Source organism: Etheostoma spectabile, chromosome 5 (assembly GCF_008692095.1).
Source record: "Etheostoma spectabile isolate EspeVRDwgs_2016 chromosome 5, UIUC_Espe_1.0, whole genome shotgun sequence".
Lineage (NCBI taxonomy): Eukaryota > Metazoa > Chordata > Actinopteri > Perciformes > Percidae > Etheostoma > Etheostoma spectabile.
The window spans coordinates 14,598,061-14,614,346 of record NC_045737.1 but is presented as its reverse complement, the minus strand read 5'-3'; the positions used below and the strand labels follow the sequence as shown (position 1 = coordinate 14,614,346).

At 41.9% G+C, this 16,286-nt stretch overlaps 1 protein-coding gene across 3 annotated transcripts in view; it reads left to right on the top strand.

Moving 5' to 3' along the window:
* Positions 1-16,286, top strand: part of rasgef1ba (RasGEF domain family, member 1Ba) — a 119,631-nt gene that overhangs the window by 102,308 nt on the left and 1,037 nt on the right. For 2 of the 3 annotated variants that reach the window (XM_032517186.1, XM_032517188.1), the window contains 10 exons: positions 921-1,136; positions 2,890-2,964; positions 3,964-4,059; positions 4,676-4,778; positions 7,084-7,163; positions 8,686-8,781; positions 12,546-12,641; positions 13,182-13,305; positions 14,514-14,590; positions 15,696-16,286. The exon at positions 15,696-16,286 is cut by the window's right edge and continues 1,037 nt beyond it. In XM_032517186.1, coding sequence (XP_032373077.1) covers positions 921-1,136; positions 2,890-2,964; positions 3,964-4,059; positions 4,676-4,778; positions 7,084-7,163; positions 8,686-8,781; positions 12,546-12,641; positions 13,182-13,305; positions 14,514-14,590; positions 15,696-15,728 — 996 coding nt within the window. In that variant the 3' untranslated portion in view covers positions 15,729-16,286. The remainder of the gene's footprint in view (positions 1-920; positions 1,137-2,889; positions 2,965-3,963; positions 4,060-4,675; positions 4,779-7,083; positions 7,164-8,685; positions 8,782-12,545; positions 12,642-13,181; positions 13,306-14,513; positions 14,591-15,695) is intronic. The other variant, XM_032517187.1, reaches the window with a different exon arrangement.

Sequence of the window (16,286 nt, the reverse complement as noted above, 5' to 3'; positions counted from 1 at the left end):
CCTCCACATTCATACTATAACACAGTCTCCTTTACATGCACAACAACCAATCACACATGACCTACTTATCTCTGTAGACCCTCTTATGTGACTTATGTGCTAAACTGTGTCAGTGAGGGAACACTTATCTTATTGTGGCATGTCCAGGGGAAAGTTCAAAACAGGGCCAGCTCTGAGGTCAGAGAGTCTCGCTCTTTCTCTGTTGAGCTGCGAGGACTTAATGAGGCCGGCAGGAAGCGGCTTGCATAACATTGTGAGTGACCCTCCCAGTGCATGACCAAAAGGATGCTTTCCTGCTAAATAAATACTTAAGAGGCATTACATTTTGAGGGTCGTTTTGTGGTTTGGGCTGAGAGCTGACATCAGTTTGCCGTTAGTTCTGCTGACATGTGTGTTGTAAATTCCAGTGAGGTTGCAATCACCCTCTGCCACAGATGAGTGGTATGGGATTAACCTAAAATGCCTACAGCTGAGCTAAACAAAGTGGCTGCACCCATGCTACTGGAGATTTTGGTCAGGTTTATATCACCCTCTGCTCTCTCTTGATCTTATTATTTCTGTGACAGTGTTTTGTGTGCTCTCAGTGATGTAACAGTGAAACAGCAGTGTCTCCATTGCGTTTCATACAGTGCTCGAGAACAGAAAAAACAAAACCATAGTATGTGTTAAAGAGTTGGGAGCTATTAATTTTCCTCAATGATCTGAAGAGAGAGTGTGACGTGAGAACCTTTTTAACATGCTGACGTTTTGTGGAAGTATCGTCGACCATTTCTGTATGTGATAATCAAGGAATAAAAATAGAGTGAATAAAGTAAAACTCTTAATGCTCCTAAACATTGAGTTCTGAACTGATTCTATTCTTTCATTTCTTTCCTCTGCTTCCCTTCCCATGTGTTATCCCTCCCCCGTCCATCCATCAGGTTTACAGGAAGGCAGTCGGCCAGATGAGCCAGGGTCTGATCAGGAGGTTGACGGTGCTCAGCCAGTACGAGGAGGCGCTGGTCAAGATCAACGCCACAGCGGCCGAACGACTGACGGCTGTTAAGGCAAAGCCTCAGGCGGCCATCCAGAGAGACATGCTGTCCATCTGCAACGACCCATTCACTGTCGCCCAACAGCTCACTCACATAGAACTGGTAGGCCCCTTAATATATAGTTTTGTTTATTTTTCATTTAGATCTGTTATTTGTGTTCCTTTTTTGTCAAGGACATTCATCACAATCCAAATCGGAATACTTCATTGATCCCCTCAGGGAAATATTTAGTTGCATTTGCTCAGTCAAATTCAAGGTAAACTAGGTAAGGAAAGAGCAAGTCAATACGTGTATAAAGTAAGAAATGATTAAAACGTTAAGCAGAAGTAAAGGGAGATTAGGTGACAAGTAAGATTAGGTTGAAAAGATAGTTTGAAAGGGATGGTACTAATTCTGTTATAGTGCAGTGTCAACACAAATACAGTATGAACATAAATGAGTACAGTGCAATTAATAAGTAGCAGCAGTGAATAAAAAACACCTGTAGCTGCTTCTTTTCCACATGTAGCTGATAAATTATTGTACTAAATAATTATTGTAGATTATTGTCATAGAATATTGACATGTGATGTGGAGATATGCGCTGAGAGTCCAGATTTGACACCAAGCATGTAACACTCAAAGTGTGGAGTTATATAGTTTGAGGCCCACAGGCAGGAACGGCCTCCTGTGGCGCTCTGTGGTGCATCGTGGGTGTCTGAGTCTGTTGCTGAAGGTGCAAACCAGTGTATTGTGGAGTGGGTAGGCGGTGAAAGTCCAGGATGGAGTGTATTTTGGCATCCTCCTGTCTGACACTTGTCTGTAGTGCAGTATCCATTGGTCTGCAGAAACCTGTAGTTGCGCCAAAATCTGTTTAAATCATTACATCACGTCAATCATTTGTTGTGACACGTCAAACCAAATTAAGATGCAAATGTTATTTCCCCACGAACAACCAGAAGTCCCGCCCATGACTCACACTCATATCGGCACATGAGCCAAAGAGAACATGACCAAATCAATGCTGTGAGAGGAGAACATGTGAGAGACGTATGATGGATTAGAAATCAGTAAGGCTAACGTGAACCGAACGCCACGGCTCCTCCCACATCTAACCTTCCACATCATTGATTTTAATCAGCAGTGTGTTTGACACACTTTATATTCATTACATGTCAGTTTGTAATAAACAAATCAGTCAAACTGAAAAAAAACCAATACAGAGGTTGATCAAGGGTTTCTTTCAAGATCCAAAAGGTTAACTTCCATTTACTGTTTTTAGGCACACATAGGCAACATGTTTATGGTTACTTCAGTTGGGAAAGTTGGTTTCAAAAAAGGAGAAGATGCAAAAAGGCTGATAAAAACAGATTTTAAAACTAACCTTGAAATTGGAGTATTCTTCTGCTTTCTCAAGTGTAGTCACAATATTCATTTTTCACTAGAAATTCCCAAAAATAAATTTAACTTAACTGTACTGTGAAATCATGTGGATCAGAAGAAATGCAGGTGTGAGGCAGGAATGAAGTCTTGTGATATATGAGTGTTACTGTTGCTTGATTATTTATGTTATCCAGTTACATCCTTTTGAAAATATTTGTAGATACTTGATAGAAAAAAGCCTGGATTCACATTTTATTTTGCAGAAATTTCAGAAATGTTATTCAAGTGTTACTACATTTTTATAGAAATTAAGCAAGTAAAGACGAGCCATGTAGTCAGCAATATGACATAATTATGTTATAACAATTCCTTCAAATGCCATTTTTTAAATGGTGCCTTTAAAGGTGATGCAAACTTTTGCAGAACATTCTTTAGCATTGATCGAACTAAAGATAGATGCAGGGAGTTGATTTTACTTTTCCTTCCTCTTCAGGAGAGACTGAGTTACATCGGACCTGAAGAATTTGTCCAGGCCTTCGTCCAGAAAGACCCTCTGGACAACGATAAGGTAACGTCTGCATGCTTTACTAAGAATAACATTGTAAGATAAGAGAAGCGTCTACAATTGTTATGCAATGTTTTCTTGACTGAAATCCGGTGTGCAGACCTGATCTGTCGCCGTCTGCTGTGGGTTAGAAGTCAGATGGTCTAGTCTCTCTAACAGACGGATGTTAAGTTTACACAACACAGAGACTGGCTGCTGCACAGGTCAAAGTGAGGGCAGCTGATTTCTAGACTGTAGCAGCAGACCTTACACACACACACATACACACACACACACACACACCCAACACACACACACACACACACACACACACACACACACACACACACACACATCCACATCCACACACACAAAACTCAAACACTCAGACACACCTCACTGACAATTTCCCCAAATCATTCCAGTGTCTGGATGAGATGGGCATGCATGCACCTCATCTCCTAGCAACCACCGCTGCCAAGGGTTGATTTGGAAGGGTGTATGAGTTTGTGAATGTGTGTGTCTGGCGGCGGGTTTCTTGTCTGGCGTTCGGCTGCTAGGCAACAGTCCCCTCTTTTGGAAACAAGGTGAGGGGGTTAAGGCTGCCTTTTGTGCCTCCGGCTAGCCTCCTTTTTGGGGGGGAACTTTGTATGCCAGCGAGCACTTAGAAGGGTGTGTGTGTGTGTGTGTGTGTGTGTGTGTGTGTGTGTGTGTGTGTGTGTGTTCACTGATGGGAAACACAACGTGGGGGCGAGTGGCGTAGAGCCAAAGGAATGTGTGGAATTAGATCAAGAGGATTCCATACAAAGGACCAGCATGCATAACGTGAATAACATTGGCCACTATTGGGAAGCAGAGCTGAGCATCCACTTAGCCAAGATTTTATTTTTTTATGTTCAGTGCTGCATTGACTGGGGGACGGGAAAAATGCTAATATCAGCTTTATTTTCCCAGTTAGGCACTATTTTTGCTTTGCAATTAGCTGAAATGCTAATTGAAAGTCTGTTGTTGTTGTTGTTACAGAGCTGCTTCAGTGATCACAAGAAGGCCAGCAACCTGGAAGCTTATGTCGAGTGGTTCAACAGACTCAGTTATCTGGTGGCCACAGAAATCTGCTTGGTAAGTACTGAACATGAGGCTAACTCCACTGTCAATAAGAAACCATAGTGCTATGCATGAGGGGGAAAAAAGAAGAGTGGGCTACAATTGCTGATTATTTTCATCAAATTAAATAGTGAAAAATGCTCATCATAAGTACCCAGATCTCAAGTAAAAAAAAAAAAAAAACTTTTGTCAGATTAGAAGTCTTGGCATTTCTTGCTTGACAAATGTTAAGCAAAACGAAACACTTCATCCACACTACTAATAGTTCCATGATATGAGTGCAAAAAAGATAAACATTCAAGATATATTCAATGTACAATTATACAAAACAGTGAAAGTCTGCAAATGTTCACATTAGAGAAGCTGGAACCAATGAATGTTTTTGCATATTAAGTTATTTATTTCAGCATCAAAAGGGTAATAAAAGCAACAATACTGCCTCAAATACTTGAACAAAAAACCTCGAATGTCCAATTAAGTAGGCCTACAAACAAACTTTATTACTTTTTGCATAGTAAATGGTAATGCACTCTTAGTAAACAACCTGATTTCCAACAAACACATTTACTAGACAGTGCAGTCAGTCCCGAGGGCTAATGCAGTCTTCTAATGCTCTCCGTTTTGTTAACAGCCTGTGAAGAAGAAGCACCGAGCTCGAGTTGTCGAGTTCTTCATCGACGTGGCGCGCGAATGCTTCAACATCGGCAACTTTAACTCCCTCATGGCCATCATATGTGAGTTGTGTTCTTCTTTCCTCCATGACATAACATGACATGTGATTTATGTTGTTATTGTTCTGTCGGTCAGAACAGCTCCAGAACTTTTAATAAGTAAATGGTTCAAGAACCTATTCGACAGCCAAGAAATGATTTGCACCATTGGGTGTCACATTCATGAATGAGATCCTGCTTTTTCTTTTGGGCATCAGTACATCAGATCAGCGTAGTTAATGCAATTTGTTGTTCAGCGAGGGTTTCGTGCAGTAACGTATTCTCCCCCTGTAGCAGTTTCCTGTCATGACTCTGTCCCAGTTGATTTCCAACATACGTGATTTACTTGAGTGTAATGATATCAGTGAGACTCGGCGTCAGTGGAGGGAACGGAGCAGCGGCTCATGCAGATGATTATTTCAGTGATTTTCCCATAGATTTGTAGTATTGCCATTCGACTGCTTGTATTTGAATGTCATGGGTACTGTGGCATTGTCAAGTGACCGAAAGTATAAAATATCCAAGTTTAGTTGGTTGCTGATTTCATTAAGGAAAACTAATAAAGGAGCTATTACCTGTTTCTCATTTCACCCTTACCCAAGCCACTTAACCTCAAACTGCTCCAGTGGAGCTGCTCAGAGGCCGGAGATTACACTCTAGTTGTACTAAGCTCAGCTTCCAGGTGTGAATGTGTGTAAATATGTTCATAAAAAAGACACATGTAGAGGCCTAAAGCACCTCAGACGGTTAAGAGACCTCGCCAGAGGGGATCCTAAAGATTTCCCAGAATTTGGAGGAGACAGCATCTGGTCATCCTCACAGGCCTGAGGGGGGGATCTGTGTGTCCAGAGCAGAGAGTGGGTGGGGGAGGCAGCTGGAAGAGGATGCAGAACAAACCACCCGGGCAGATGGTCAGCACTGACCAGAGAGTGAGAGCACACAAGGTAGAGAGGCAAGATGGTAAGGGTGAGGGGGGAGAATAGAGGAGAGGATATTGGGAGTGCCAGCTGTTCTCTCTCTCCTTCTCCCAAGAGAGAGAGAGAGAGAGAGAGAGACTCCCCACCAGCCTAGCCTAGTCTCCAGGGAACCACCAGGGTTAGACAATGTTTTAGTGATCTAATAAAAGGGCTAGTTTGCCCAAATTCAAATTTAGCTGTATACAACCGGGAAGATAACTTTTGGTTCTCAGATGATCTGACACCCAGACCCACAAAGAACAGAACCCTGATAACCTGATAATAACCTCACATAACCTGATAATGAATTAGAGTGAATATAATTTGGGTTTAGCCCGAGTCATGTCCCAGATCAGACCTCTAGTGTGGACAGATTTCTCAAAACTTGGGCAGATGAAACCCTAATTATCTGCATGGCTAGATACCACTGGACCTATAGAGAGGGTTAGTAAGAATTTGGGTGAAATAACCTAACTAAGGTGTACCTAAAACAAAATATATGAAAAATACACGCCCCCGTTAGTGTCGCTTATCTGCTTCTGCGGCATTGTATTGGTGCTAAAAAGGAGAAGACCTCTATTTTAATGTTCTCATAAAGGGGAGTGTGTGTCCCAACGGGGCAACTACCACAGCCAACACCTGTCCTCACAACACACACACACTGGTGTCTTTGTGAGTGGATGAGGCCGTTTCCCAGTCAAGACAATCTGACACACAATCTGACACACACATTCCCATTCTGCTGTAGTCACACTTTTATTCATTTTGGCCCTGCAGCGCTGAAGTGTCATATTAAACTCAAACTGTCTCTTGGGAAATGGAGTCAGTTCAGGAAGAAAATTAGGTTTAGCGGTTTAGAGTTTTATATTTCCGTCTGCTGTTCTGAGTTCTTTTGTACTCAAGGGTTTGTTTTGTGTTGTTGTTCTGCTCTGACGGTGACCTTCGGTGCCTGAACCTGCACCACACACACACACACACACACACACACACACACACACACACACACACACACACACACACACACACACACACACACACACACACACACACACACACACACACACGAAGGATAACCATATGGGAAGCAGAGACCTGAGAGGGGAAACGAGGCGTGCATTAACTCCATTGTTGCTGCGGCCTTTTTGCCTCGCTGCATCAGAAGAAACAACAGTAGAAAGAAAGAAAAGGGGAGGTGGAGGGATGTTAAAGGAAGACTGTCATGGGAGGAAGGGCGGAGGGGGGGATGTGCGTCTGTCTGGCTGAATGGGAAAATGCCATGTGTTAATGTGACCATGTTTGGGCGTTTTCATGGATGTGTGATATTTCTCTTATTGTCTTTTTTTTTCCTCCTTGTTGTTGTGTCCGCCTTGCAGCTGGGATGAACATGAGTCCTGTGTCTCGGCTCAAGAAGACCTGGAGTAAAGTCAAAACGGCCAAGTTTGACATCTTAGAAGTAAGTTTGTCTGAAAAGATTGAAACTACATGCAGTTGTGAAACTTAACAAATGTGCATGTGGTTGGTTCTGCAGCACTTAAAAGACACTAGGGGAAAAAAGAGCCCAAAAATCACCAGTTTTCCACATTTTCTGTGATCTTCTCTTCAGTTTTAGTTGTCCAACTCTCACACTTAGTGTGTGTTTTCCTGTGCCCACACACATTGGCAGCGCTATGATTTTGTTGTGTTCAACACTGATGACTAACCGCGTTGTAGGCGTGTGGGGGAGCTTTTTCTTTTGTCAGTGAAATGTTGGATTAAGTGCAATGACAGAGACAGACACACACGGTCGGGCTGAAAGCTGCAGCGATCATGGATCTGAGTGGGAGAGCAAAGATTTGACTGTGACTCACACAGATCTCCTAGGGATAGATAACCACAGCTAGAATCAATGTGTTTCCACTATTTCAGGGCAGCATCGTTGACATAGATAACATAGATTTAAAGACATAGATATTCTGGTTGAAACTTCTCAAAAGATGTGGAAGCATTTTTTACATTACAGGAAACATAGGCCAGATTCACATTCAGCCAAAAAAAAGCACAATTTTCTCCTAGTTTTATATGATTGCTTGTTGAGAAAATCACATTATAGAAGCCTTAAATTAGTTTTTCCAAAGAAAAATAACCCACCATCACCCTCTATGCATACAAACAGACGTATGGTACCCGAGGAAACCCCAGATAGAGCAGGGAAGACAGGCTTTCCGTCGGCTCTTTAGAAAGAAGAGATCTGAGGTGGAGGCGAGTCAGGCTGGAGGATCTGAGAGCTTTGAAAGACTTAATTCTTTATTTCCCCTTCGTGTCCCACCAGAGTTCATCTCCGTGCCTCTCCTTGTGTTTGTCTCTCTGTCTGTCAATCACACACATCCTCAGCTCTTTACTCTTTTGATGATTTCCTTTTAGCCTCCTGTTGTTTCCCTGTGAGCCTTATTGGAGCTGAACCCTGAGCTTTCTGCCGTATAATTTGCTGCGATGGCTGTGTGGAGATAACGTGCTTCTCAGTTTGCTCGAGGTCACAGACTCCATGGCATCTATCTCCTGATTCCTCTGGTTACCTTCACATAACTCAGGCAGGCTTATGTCATAACACGGAGGGTTTAAAGTTAATAAATTGGGTACCGGATTGAGGAAAGAACCAATGTAATGCCTTTTTTCTCTTTTTTTCTTCTTTTATTATGCAATGAATGATTCCTTTCATAATCATTTCAAATCCATAACTTTAAATGAATCATTTGTTTTAGGAATGTCAAACAATGGTCAGAAATCCAAATTTAAAGTTCTTATCTGCCCGGACTTCTCCTTTCTTTGCAAACCAGTACTGTTTGAGTCACAGTATCACAACAGGTACTAGGAATTTCAACGAGGTTAATCACCCACTTGTTGGTCCCTGACGTCCTCTCCTCTTGCCCTGATGTTTGCCTCCTGTTGTTTGTTTGTGAAGTTTAGATCAAACTGACACTGTATTCCTCCCTCCATAGCACCAGATGGATCCGTCCAGCAATTTCTACAACTACAGAACAGCGCTGAGAGGAGCCACGCAGCGGTCGATCACCGCCAACAGCAGCAGAGAGAAGGTGAGGCCTCAACACACACTGTACTATGAACGGGCTGGAACCGGTTCCAACTTGGAATCGTTTCAAAAATTATGATTCCAATGGTGCTTTGGTGTGGCTTTATTTTACCTTGGAAAAAGCCAGGTATAACTGTAAATCACCAGTGAATAAAAATAAATTGTTATCTGTGAAATAAGCATGCGACTAGTTTCAACTTCACCCCTCAAAGAATTGCAATCGAGAATTGAAAGAGAACCGAAATCGAAAGGAAGAATCGGGATTGGAATCAGAATTGTTAATATCAAAATGAGTGCCAACCATACTCTGTACCATAGATGAATGAGCTGTAGGATCACATTTGGTAGTACATATTCATTCTGAATTGTGAATATATGAATATAGTCTTGATACGCCTGTAGTTCAGCTCCCATCTGACTGCACTGTGGAGGGAAAAAGAAATTTCCATCCTGACGTTTATATAAAGGTTGAAATTCTGGCTAAACCGCCACTGGGACACCAGGTCAAGTGTTGGAGAAAGTCTGCATCTACTCATGTCACTAGCACTTAATGAAGAACAATATGCCAAAAAGTCAACAAACAATTATTTTGTGACTCATCCCTTAACCACCGTTTATATAAACCTCAAAAAAGTTTGAACCTCTGCCCTCCAGACTTTGGTTTAGTAAGCGCCACTTACGGTCAATAGTCAAGGGTCTGGTGTCTTGCTAAAGAGCACTTGACATCTGCTGGAGGAAGTACAACTGACCTTTCAGTTTCAGAAGAAGCACTCCGGCTGATTACAGTGATGTAAGATGAAGTTGAAATGGTTATCACACCGGATTTATCTTCACGCCCTGCAGCAAAGAACTTGAAGCCAAGCAGGAAAAGCAAACCCCAGCGCTGTCCCTCGTTGTGCCTTGTTATCGTCTGGGAGCTGCGTTTCCATTGTGTTTAGGGCATCAACAGCCACTGTGGTGGACTTGGACGAGGGACAGTGGTTGCATAACAGTGTAGCTCAGCGGGGACACGGAGGGTGTGTGCGTAACAAGTGGATCAAGATATGAGAAGGGTCTTGGTTTCCTCCTGATCAAACATGTTGTGTTCTCCTTTTAATGAGACATGGGCGCCTGCCAGATCACATAGTGCTCTCTGCTGCGTCTTGAGTTGCCCGCCCTGACCGGACATGAACCAGCATAGAGTTTGTGGGCCGCCAGAAGTTAGTGGTTAGTCTCCCCTCATACATCATTTGCTGAGTAAGTGTGTTAGTGTGGAGACAGAGTGTACTGTCAATATGCGTCTGGCTCCCTGAGGGTTTGTGAGGGATTCTTTTTTGGAGCTCAGAAATGCAAACATACCCGGACAAGAGGTCGGGGTCGTGAAACGGAAAGTTCCCAAGAAGTCTGGTATGTTCTTGCCCTTTTGACCTCTCTTTAAGGGAGGGGGTAGGGGGTAGGGGGTAGGGGGGTTGTTTTTGTTCTGCTCTAGGCATCTACTGTGCTGTTGACTTTGTCAAAGCAGTAACAAAGTTGGCATTTATGCTTCGTTTATCCTGTTTTGCTGTAGTTTGCTGTGAGGACAGAACGATTTGGATGATCCCGTAGCTATGTTGATTTATTTGCTTGAAATATCATTTTAACTTGATGCCAAACGGCTGATCTGAGGCAGACTTCATGTATCACATGTTTGGTTGTGCAGCAACCGCTGGCAAATATATTTTACAAACAAGATGTGTAGAAAATAATCCAAATTATACCCAGTATGATGTGGCAAAGTACGGAAAACTTACTTAGAAGCAGCTCTCGGTTTGACGGACACGCTGGGACTCTGGTTCTGGACCAGCAGAAAGGCCCTAAGGCAGCAGGTAGTTTCTATGTGAACACAAGAGGAGATTCACACTTCGTGAACACTTATACTTTATAATAGTGCTGTCAGTTAAGTGTGTCAAAGTATTTTTTTTTACCCTTTTGTTGATGGACAGTGTTACATTTTGTGAGAGATTATTTACTCCGAGTGTGAATGAGTGCTCCAAGTGAAAATCATGTGTGAAATTGAACAGTAGGCTACATGCCAATCGTGTTTTCAATTAAAAAAAAACACATGGGAACAGTGAAGATTATAATCAGGTAGCACAAAAAAAAGGAAAAGGAAAAAGAGCTCAGAATTCAGGCTGCAGCTAATGAATATTTTCATTATTGTCTAATCTTGTCTTTATCTTGTTTTTTTGCGGGGTCAATTAACCATTTAGTTAATAAAATGTCAGAAAATATTGAAAAATGCTCGTCACAAGTTTGCCAGAGCCACAGGTTGACGTCTTCAAATTGGCTTGTGTCGTCCTATCTCCAAACTTTATGCGTTTTTGATTCTTAAATTAATTTAAATTACCTATCAAGTTTGCAGCTGATACATTTTCTGTTGACCCGCTAATAGATCAATCATTGAAGGACATGTTTTAGCTCTACAGAGAAAAACTTCAGCTATTTAAATGTCTTTTTAACCAGCTATACACACAATTAAATACCAGTGAAAAGATTTCAACACTTTTTTTTAAATAGAAACGTGAAGTCCTCTACAGTAGATCTAATTTTTGCAACAAATCCAGAACTGGTGCCCCTCTAGCTGCAGACCATCAACGACTTCCTCTCTGCTCCGGCTGGGCACTCCCTCCTCTAAAAGCAGAACATGTGTGTGCAGACGTGTTTGCACTCATAAAAACAGTCTTCAGATCATGCATACAAGAGGCATGTCCTTGTAAACAACGTCCTGCCCATAGAGACAGTAGTACACTATGTGCAGACTTTCTGTCTTCACTGACACAGAGTTAACTTGTTGTCAGCTGCACGCACATTTTAAGGCTGGTGTGGAAACAGAAATTAACACAAGTAACAAGCTTACAATGCCGGTCAACCATGAACAGAGTTAAAGGCAAACACCTCAGAAGGATTCACTGGCTCGGGGAAAGATTTAATGAGGAGCGGGTGTTTGTGACTTATTCAAGAGCAACTTCTGACACAATCTAAATGACTTTGGCTAAATACAACACAAAACTGTACAAAAATGTGCATGTGACGAATTGCCCAGTCTGCTGCTCTCCCTCTGGTATTTGAACTTTTTAAAGCTCCACCATCATGAATGTTTGATAATCTTGGGTGGGGATGTGTTGGGTTTGTCAGGTTAGAGGTCAGTGTGGCAGATTGCAGCAATCTCGACACACAAGAACAGAAATGGTGTTTATCTAGCAGCCTTAGCAACGGATCTCAGCAAATACCAGATTCAACCGACCAGCCAGTTGAATTTCCCGATGGTTGATTCTGAGAAGAAGGGAAAATCCTACCAGCGTAACATTTGTCGGTATTTGAATGTTGTCTGGTGCTTCTTCCCCCACCTTACGCTCCATTACTTCTATGTTTGCGCCCAGACACGCAGTGACCTAAATCATTGCAAGAGGGTGGCGATGAATTATTTAAGGGATATTTTAAATGGGAGTTCTGATCCTCTGGAAAACACCCTCTCTACTCTTGTCTCACTTTGTCCTGGGTAATTAGGTTTACGTTAATAAGGGCTGTATTTGTACACAATGCTAGATGCAAATGTGTTTTTAATCCGAAGAGAAGAGAGTGCGTGTCTTCCCGGGAAATTATTATTATAAGAGATCCTCTTTGTCTATTGTAATCCTTTTTCCTTTTGAACCAATGTTTATAGAAAGCCTACACCTGTAAGTCAAGGGGAAATCCCCCCTCGCATCTTCTCAGTAAAATTAAATCCCTTTCTCTTTCTGTTTCTTGCAGATTGTCATCCCTTTCTTCAGCCTGCTCATAAAAGACCTCTATTTCCTCAACGAGGGATGTGCCAACAGGCTGCAGAGCGGACACATCAACTTTGAGGTAAGCTGAATTTTAAAATCCCCAGAGGGAGTTTCCTCTTGAACAGATTACACCGGATTTTCTCTTTTTTGCCCACACAGCTGACTTCTCTGTCAGAGATGTATTACTACTATATTTTACTACACATGGCAACGGATTTGGTTCTGTTTATTCCCACTTCCCTAAACAGTGTTAGAGAATGAAGAAGTAACCCCTGAATGTGTAAAGTGCAGCTTTGTTTCCATGGAACAAACACACTGTCCAGTGACCAAAGACTCATAATTATTTCCACTGGTCTTTGGACACAGTCCTATTTTAAGGATTCATTCTATTCTTGGAAACCGCTGATCCCTTTTTCTGTCCTTTGACGTTCATACAGTACATTTGAACACATTAACATTCAGGACAGCTGACTACAACCACAGTTTGTTAGGTCACTGGGGAGCTTCAGTCGAGCACTAAATGCCCAGTTAAAGTAAAGGAGTAAAAGTCAACTATCCATAAACATGTTAATTCTTTCTGAATTTTAACCTGGAGTGTCTGTTTCGGGTTTCATTTCAGAAATTCTGGGAAGTGGCCAAACAAGTGAGCGAGTTTATGGCCTGGAAGAAAGTGGAGTGTCCGTTTGAGAAGGATCGCAAGATCCTGCAGTACCTGCTGACTGCTCCAGTATTCACTGAAGATGGTACGTTTATCAATAAATGCATACATGGATTATGTAGGAACCTATTTAATTAACTTGTTCCCAAAATGTTGAACTATTCCTTTAAGATCAAGGCTGGAGAAAATGGAATTAGGCTGTAAAACCAAACATATACTAAAGTTTCACCCTCATCAACATAGTGGCTTTATCATGTCAGTAAATACTCTTCTATTACTTACTTAACTATTATTACTTATTATGGTTAACATGCCAAGATGTTTAGTCAGTTAGATGTCTAAAATCTCATTTTTAATAAGATTTGTTTTAGTTTTTTAACCGATATACAATAAATAGAATAGACAACAGAGTGACTCTTTTCTACAAAGCCTAATCCCCACACACCTTACAGTTATCACCTCGGCTCTCATTCTGGAGTAGCGCTGATAGTTTCAGTGTCCTTTAATCCACTTCAAAGTCGTGTGTTGCTGGCTCCGGCTCTTATCACAGTCTTATCAGAGAGAGGCAGGAAGTTCACCAACCGAACTGACCAATCACTGTGAGTGCTCTGCTCCTCTACAGTTAACAATTATCATTCATGGGAGACAGCGTTGGGTGATAGTAAACATCCTTCTGTCAATCAATTTGTGCATTTAAACAGAGACTCAGAGTGTGCAAAAAGGTGAGGACTTTTCCTTTTAAATGAGGGTTCACTGAGGTGTTACTGTTGTTTCCTAAAAGTCAGCTGATGCACATATTCTAAGGTAGCCTCAGGGACACTTAAACAGTTTTTAGGCTTTAAATAGCGTACGAATTAGTAAAGAATGTACTGTAAGTACTACTACTTTTTTAAATCCTTGTAATGGTTATGCTTCAACCTGTCAATACAGAAAGTACATGTGATGGGCCAATCAGTAAAAGTGAGGATAAAGAAAATAGAGTGAGAGTAAAGGATTTTAGAATAATTTCTAATTTAAGAGAACAAAGTTACATTTCACAAGAGCCAAGACAATGGCAGTGAAGAAAAAAGGACAAAGAAATAACCACAAAAAAGGATCGGTGTTTAAAATGTTTTTTCTTTCTTTTTCACACCGTGTTACATTGTTTATCACAAAAAATGCTTCCAGTAATAGCAAGTGAAGTGAAAAATGTGAAGAAAATGCAAGTACACTGCAAATATTACCCAGAGTCCTGAATATTATTAAGACATTTTAGAAAAGCTAATAATGTTCTCTGGGATTTTCTCGTTGCAGCGTTATATCTGGCATCGTACGAGAGCGAAGGTCCTGAGAACAACATGGAGAAGGACAGATGGAAGTCTCTGAGGTGTGTAAGAACCCAACCCGTCTCCCTCTTCTCACACACACACACACACACACACCCACACCCTTTTGGCTATGGAGTCTTTCAATCATGGCTGTCACCCACATCCCATTCTGCCTCTGCGCTGACCAGGCAGACCCAGAGGGATGTAGGTCACACTGATTCTGACCTGCATACTATTAAATAAATGCATTGAACACACATACACCGGTGCTCATCATTCTTCTTTGTCACACCATCACTTGCATAGACACACGCAAAGGACATCAGTCATTCTCACACAATTACATTCTATCCACGAAGAGGCACACACGCACACACAATTTTTAAAAATCCAGAAGCTAAAGAGTCAGATATTATGTATGTAAAAAAGAGAGAGAGAGAGAGAAAGAAAGAATACTGTGTATGTATATACTGTATATATTCAGCCTACTTCTATAACAAGTCTCCTATGGGCTTTTTTAAACTCATCTAAACAGTTTCCCCAAAGCCTAACTCACAGAACAGATTGTAGTGCGTGCGTGTGTGCGTGCGTGTGCGTGCGTGTGTGCGTGCGTGTGTGCATGCGCGCGCGTGCCTGCATGCGCGCGCCTGTGCCTGCCAACCCTTTGTGCATCCCCCTGGGCTTTGCCTCCGCTGCGCCACGATCTGTCACTTTATTCTAGCCGAGCTGCGTCAGCAAAACGTGATGCTCAGATCGGAGTATCTGGAAATCCACTACTAAAGACCAACTGTTGATGCCACTTAGATTCTGCTTTTTAGAAAAGGGTAGACGTTCTTAGCGGTTGCCCATTTTGTAACATTAGCACACTGTAAAAAAGAAAAGAAAAAAAGTAATCTTAAATTTAAGTTTCAAACCCAACTTCACAACAGTTTTGAACTACAATCACATTCTAAGTACTTTATAAAAGGTGGTGATATTCACTTGCAGTAAAAACAATAAATGTATTGTAAACCAAGTTGATCAGCTATTGAACTATACTATAGCCTAGTATTAATCAATCATTTGCTTTTATGAGCTGCGGTGGTGGAGGTATGCACGCTCTGAATTCTTTCGGTTAGCGGCATGCGATGAGCCTGACTAACAGCTGTTTTTTTCCTTGTCTCCACAGATCCACTCTGCTAAGCAGGGTCTAATCTTCTAATCGGAAGAAATCAGAATGACGACAAACCCCTGACAAGCGAGCCGGGCCCTGTCAACGCCGCCGTTGTCTAAACGAAGTATCCCCGTGTTGGAAGGGAAACGACAATCTCTTCTTTGGCTGACGAGGATCTTTTGTGTTCCCCCCAGCTTCAGATTTCTATTAAGCTCTGCTTTTCCTCACCTTCTTGCTCTTTGTGCTGTATATTTCAGGACAGCTGTTTTTCCTCTTTGTATGACTTTGTAGTCTTTTTTTTTAAAAGAGAAATGCTACAAACCTTCACAGTAAAAGCCAAGGGGTGCCAAGGTTTCTTTTCTGAAGCATTTCACCCTGATAAACCTTCTGTGAGTGTAAATGGAGTTTGTTGGGGTTGTTTGTCCACCCCGCTAGTTTTCAACAAGTTTTTTTTCCCCACTGAAGCTACAAAGTTAGCTGCTGGTTGGCTAACTCAACAGACACGCTTTACTCACTGGTTTCATAAGCCAGCGTTCTTCCTACGGAAAACTCTAAACTTGCCTGGAACACAGTTTATCATTAAGCTAGCCATCACTTGTAGTTTTA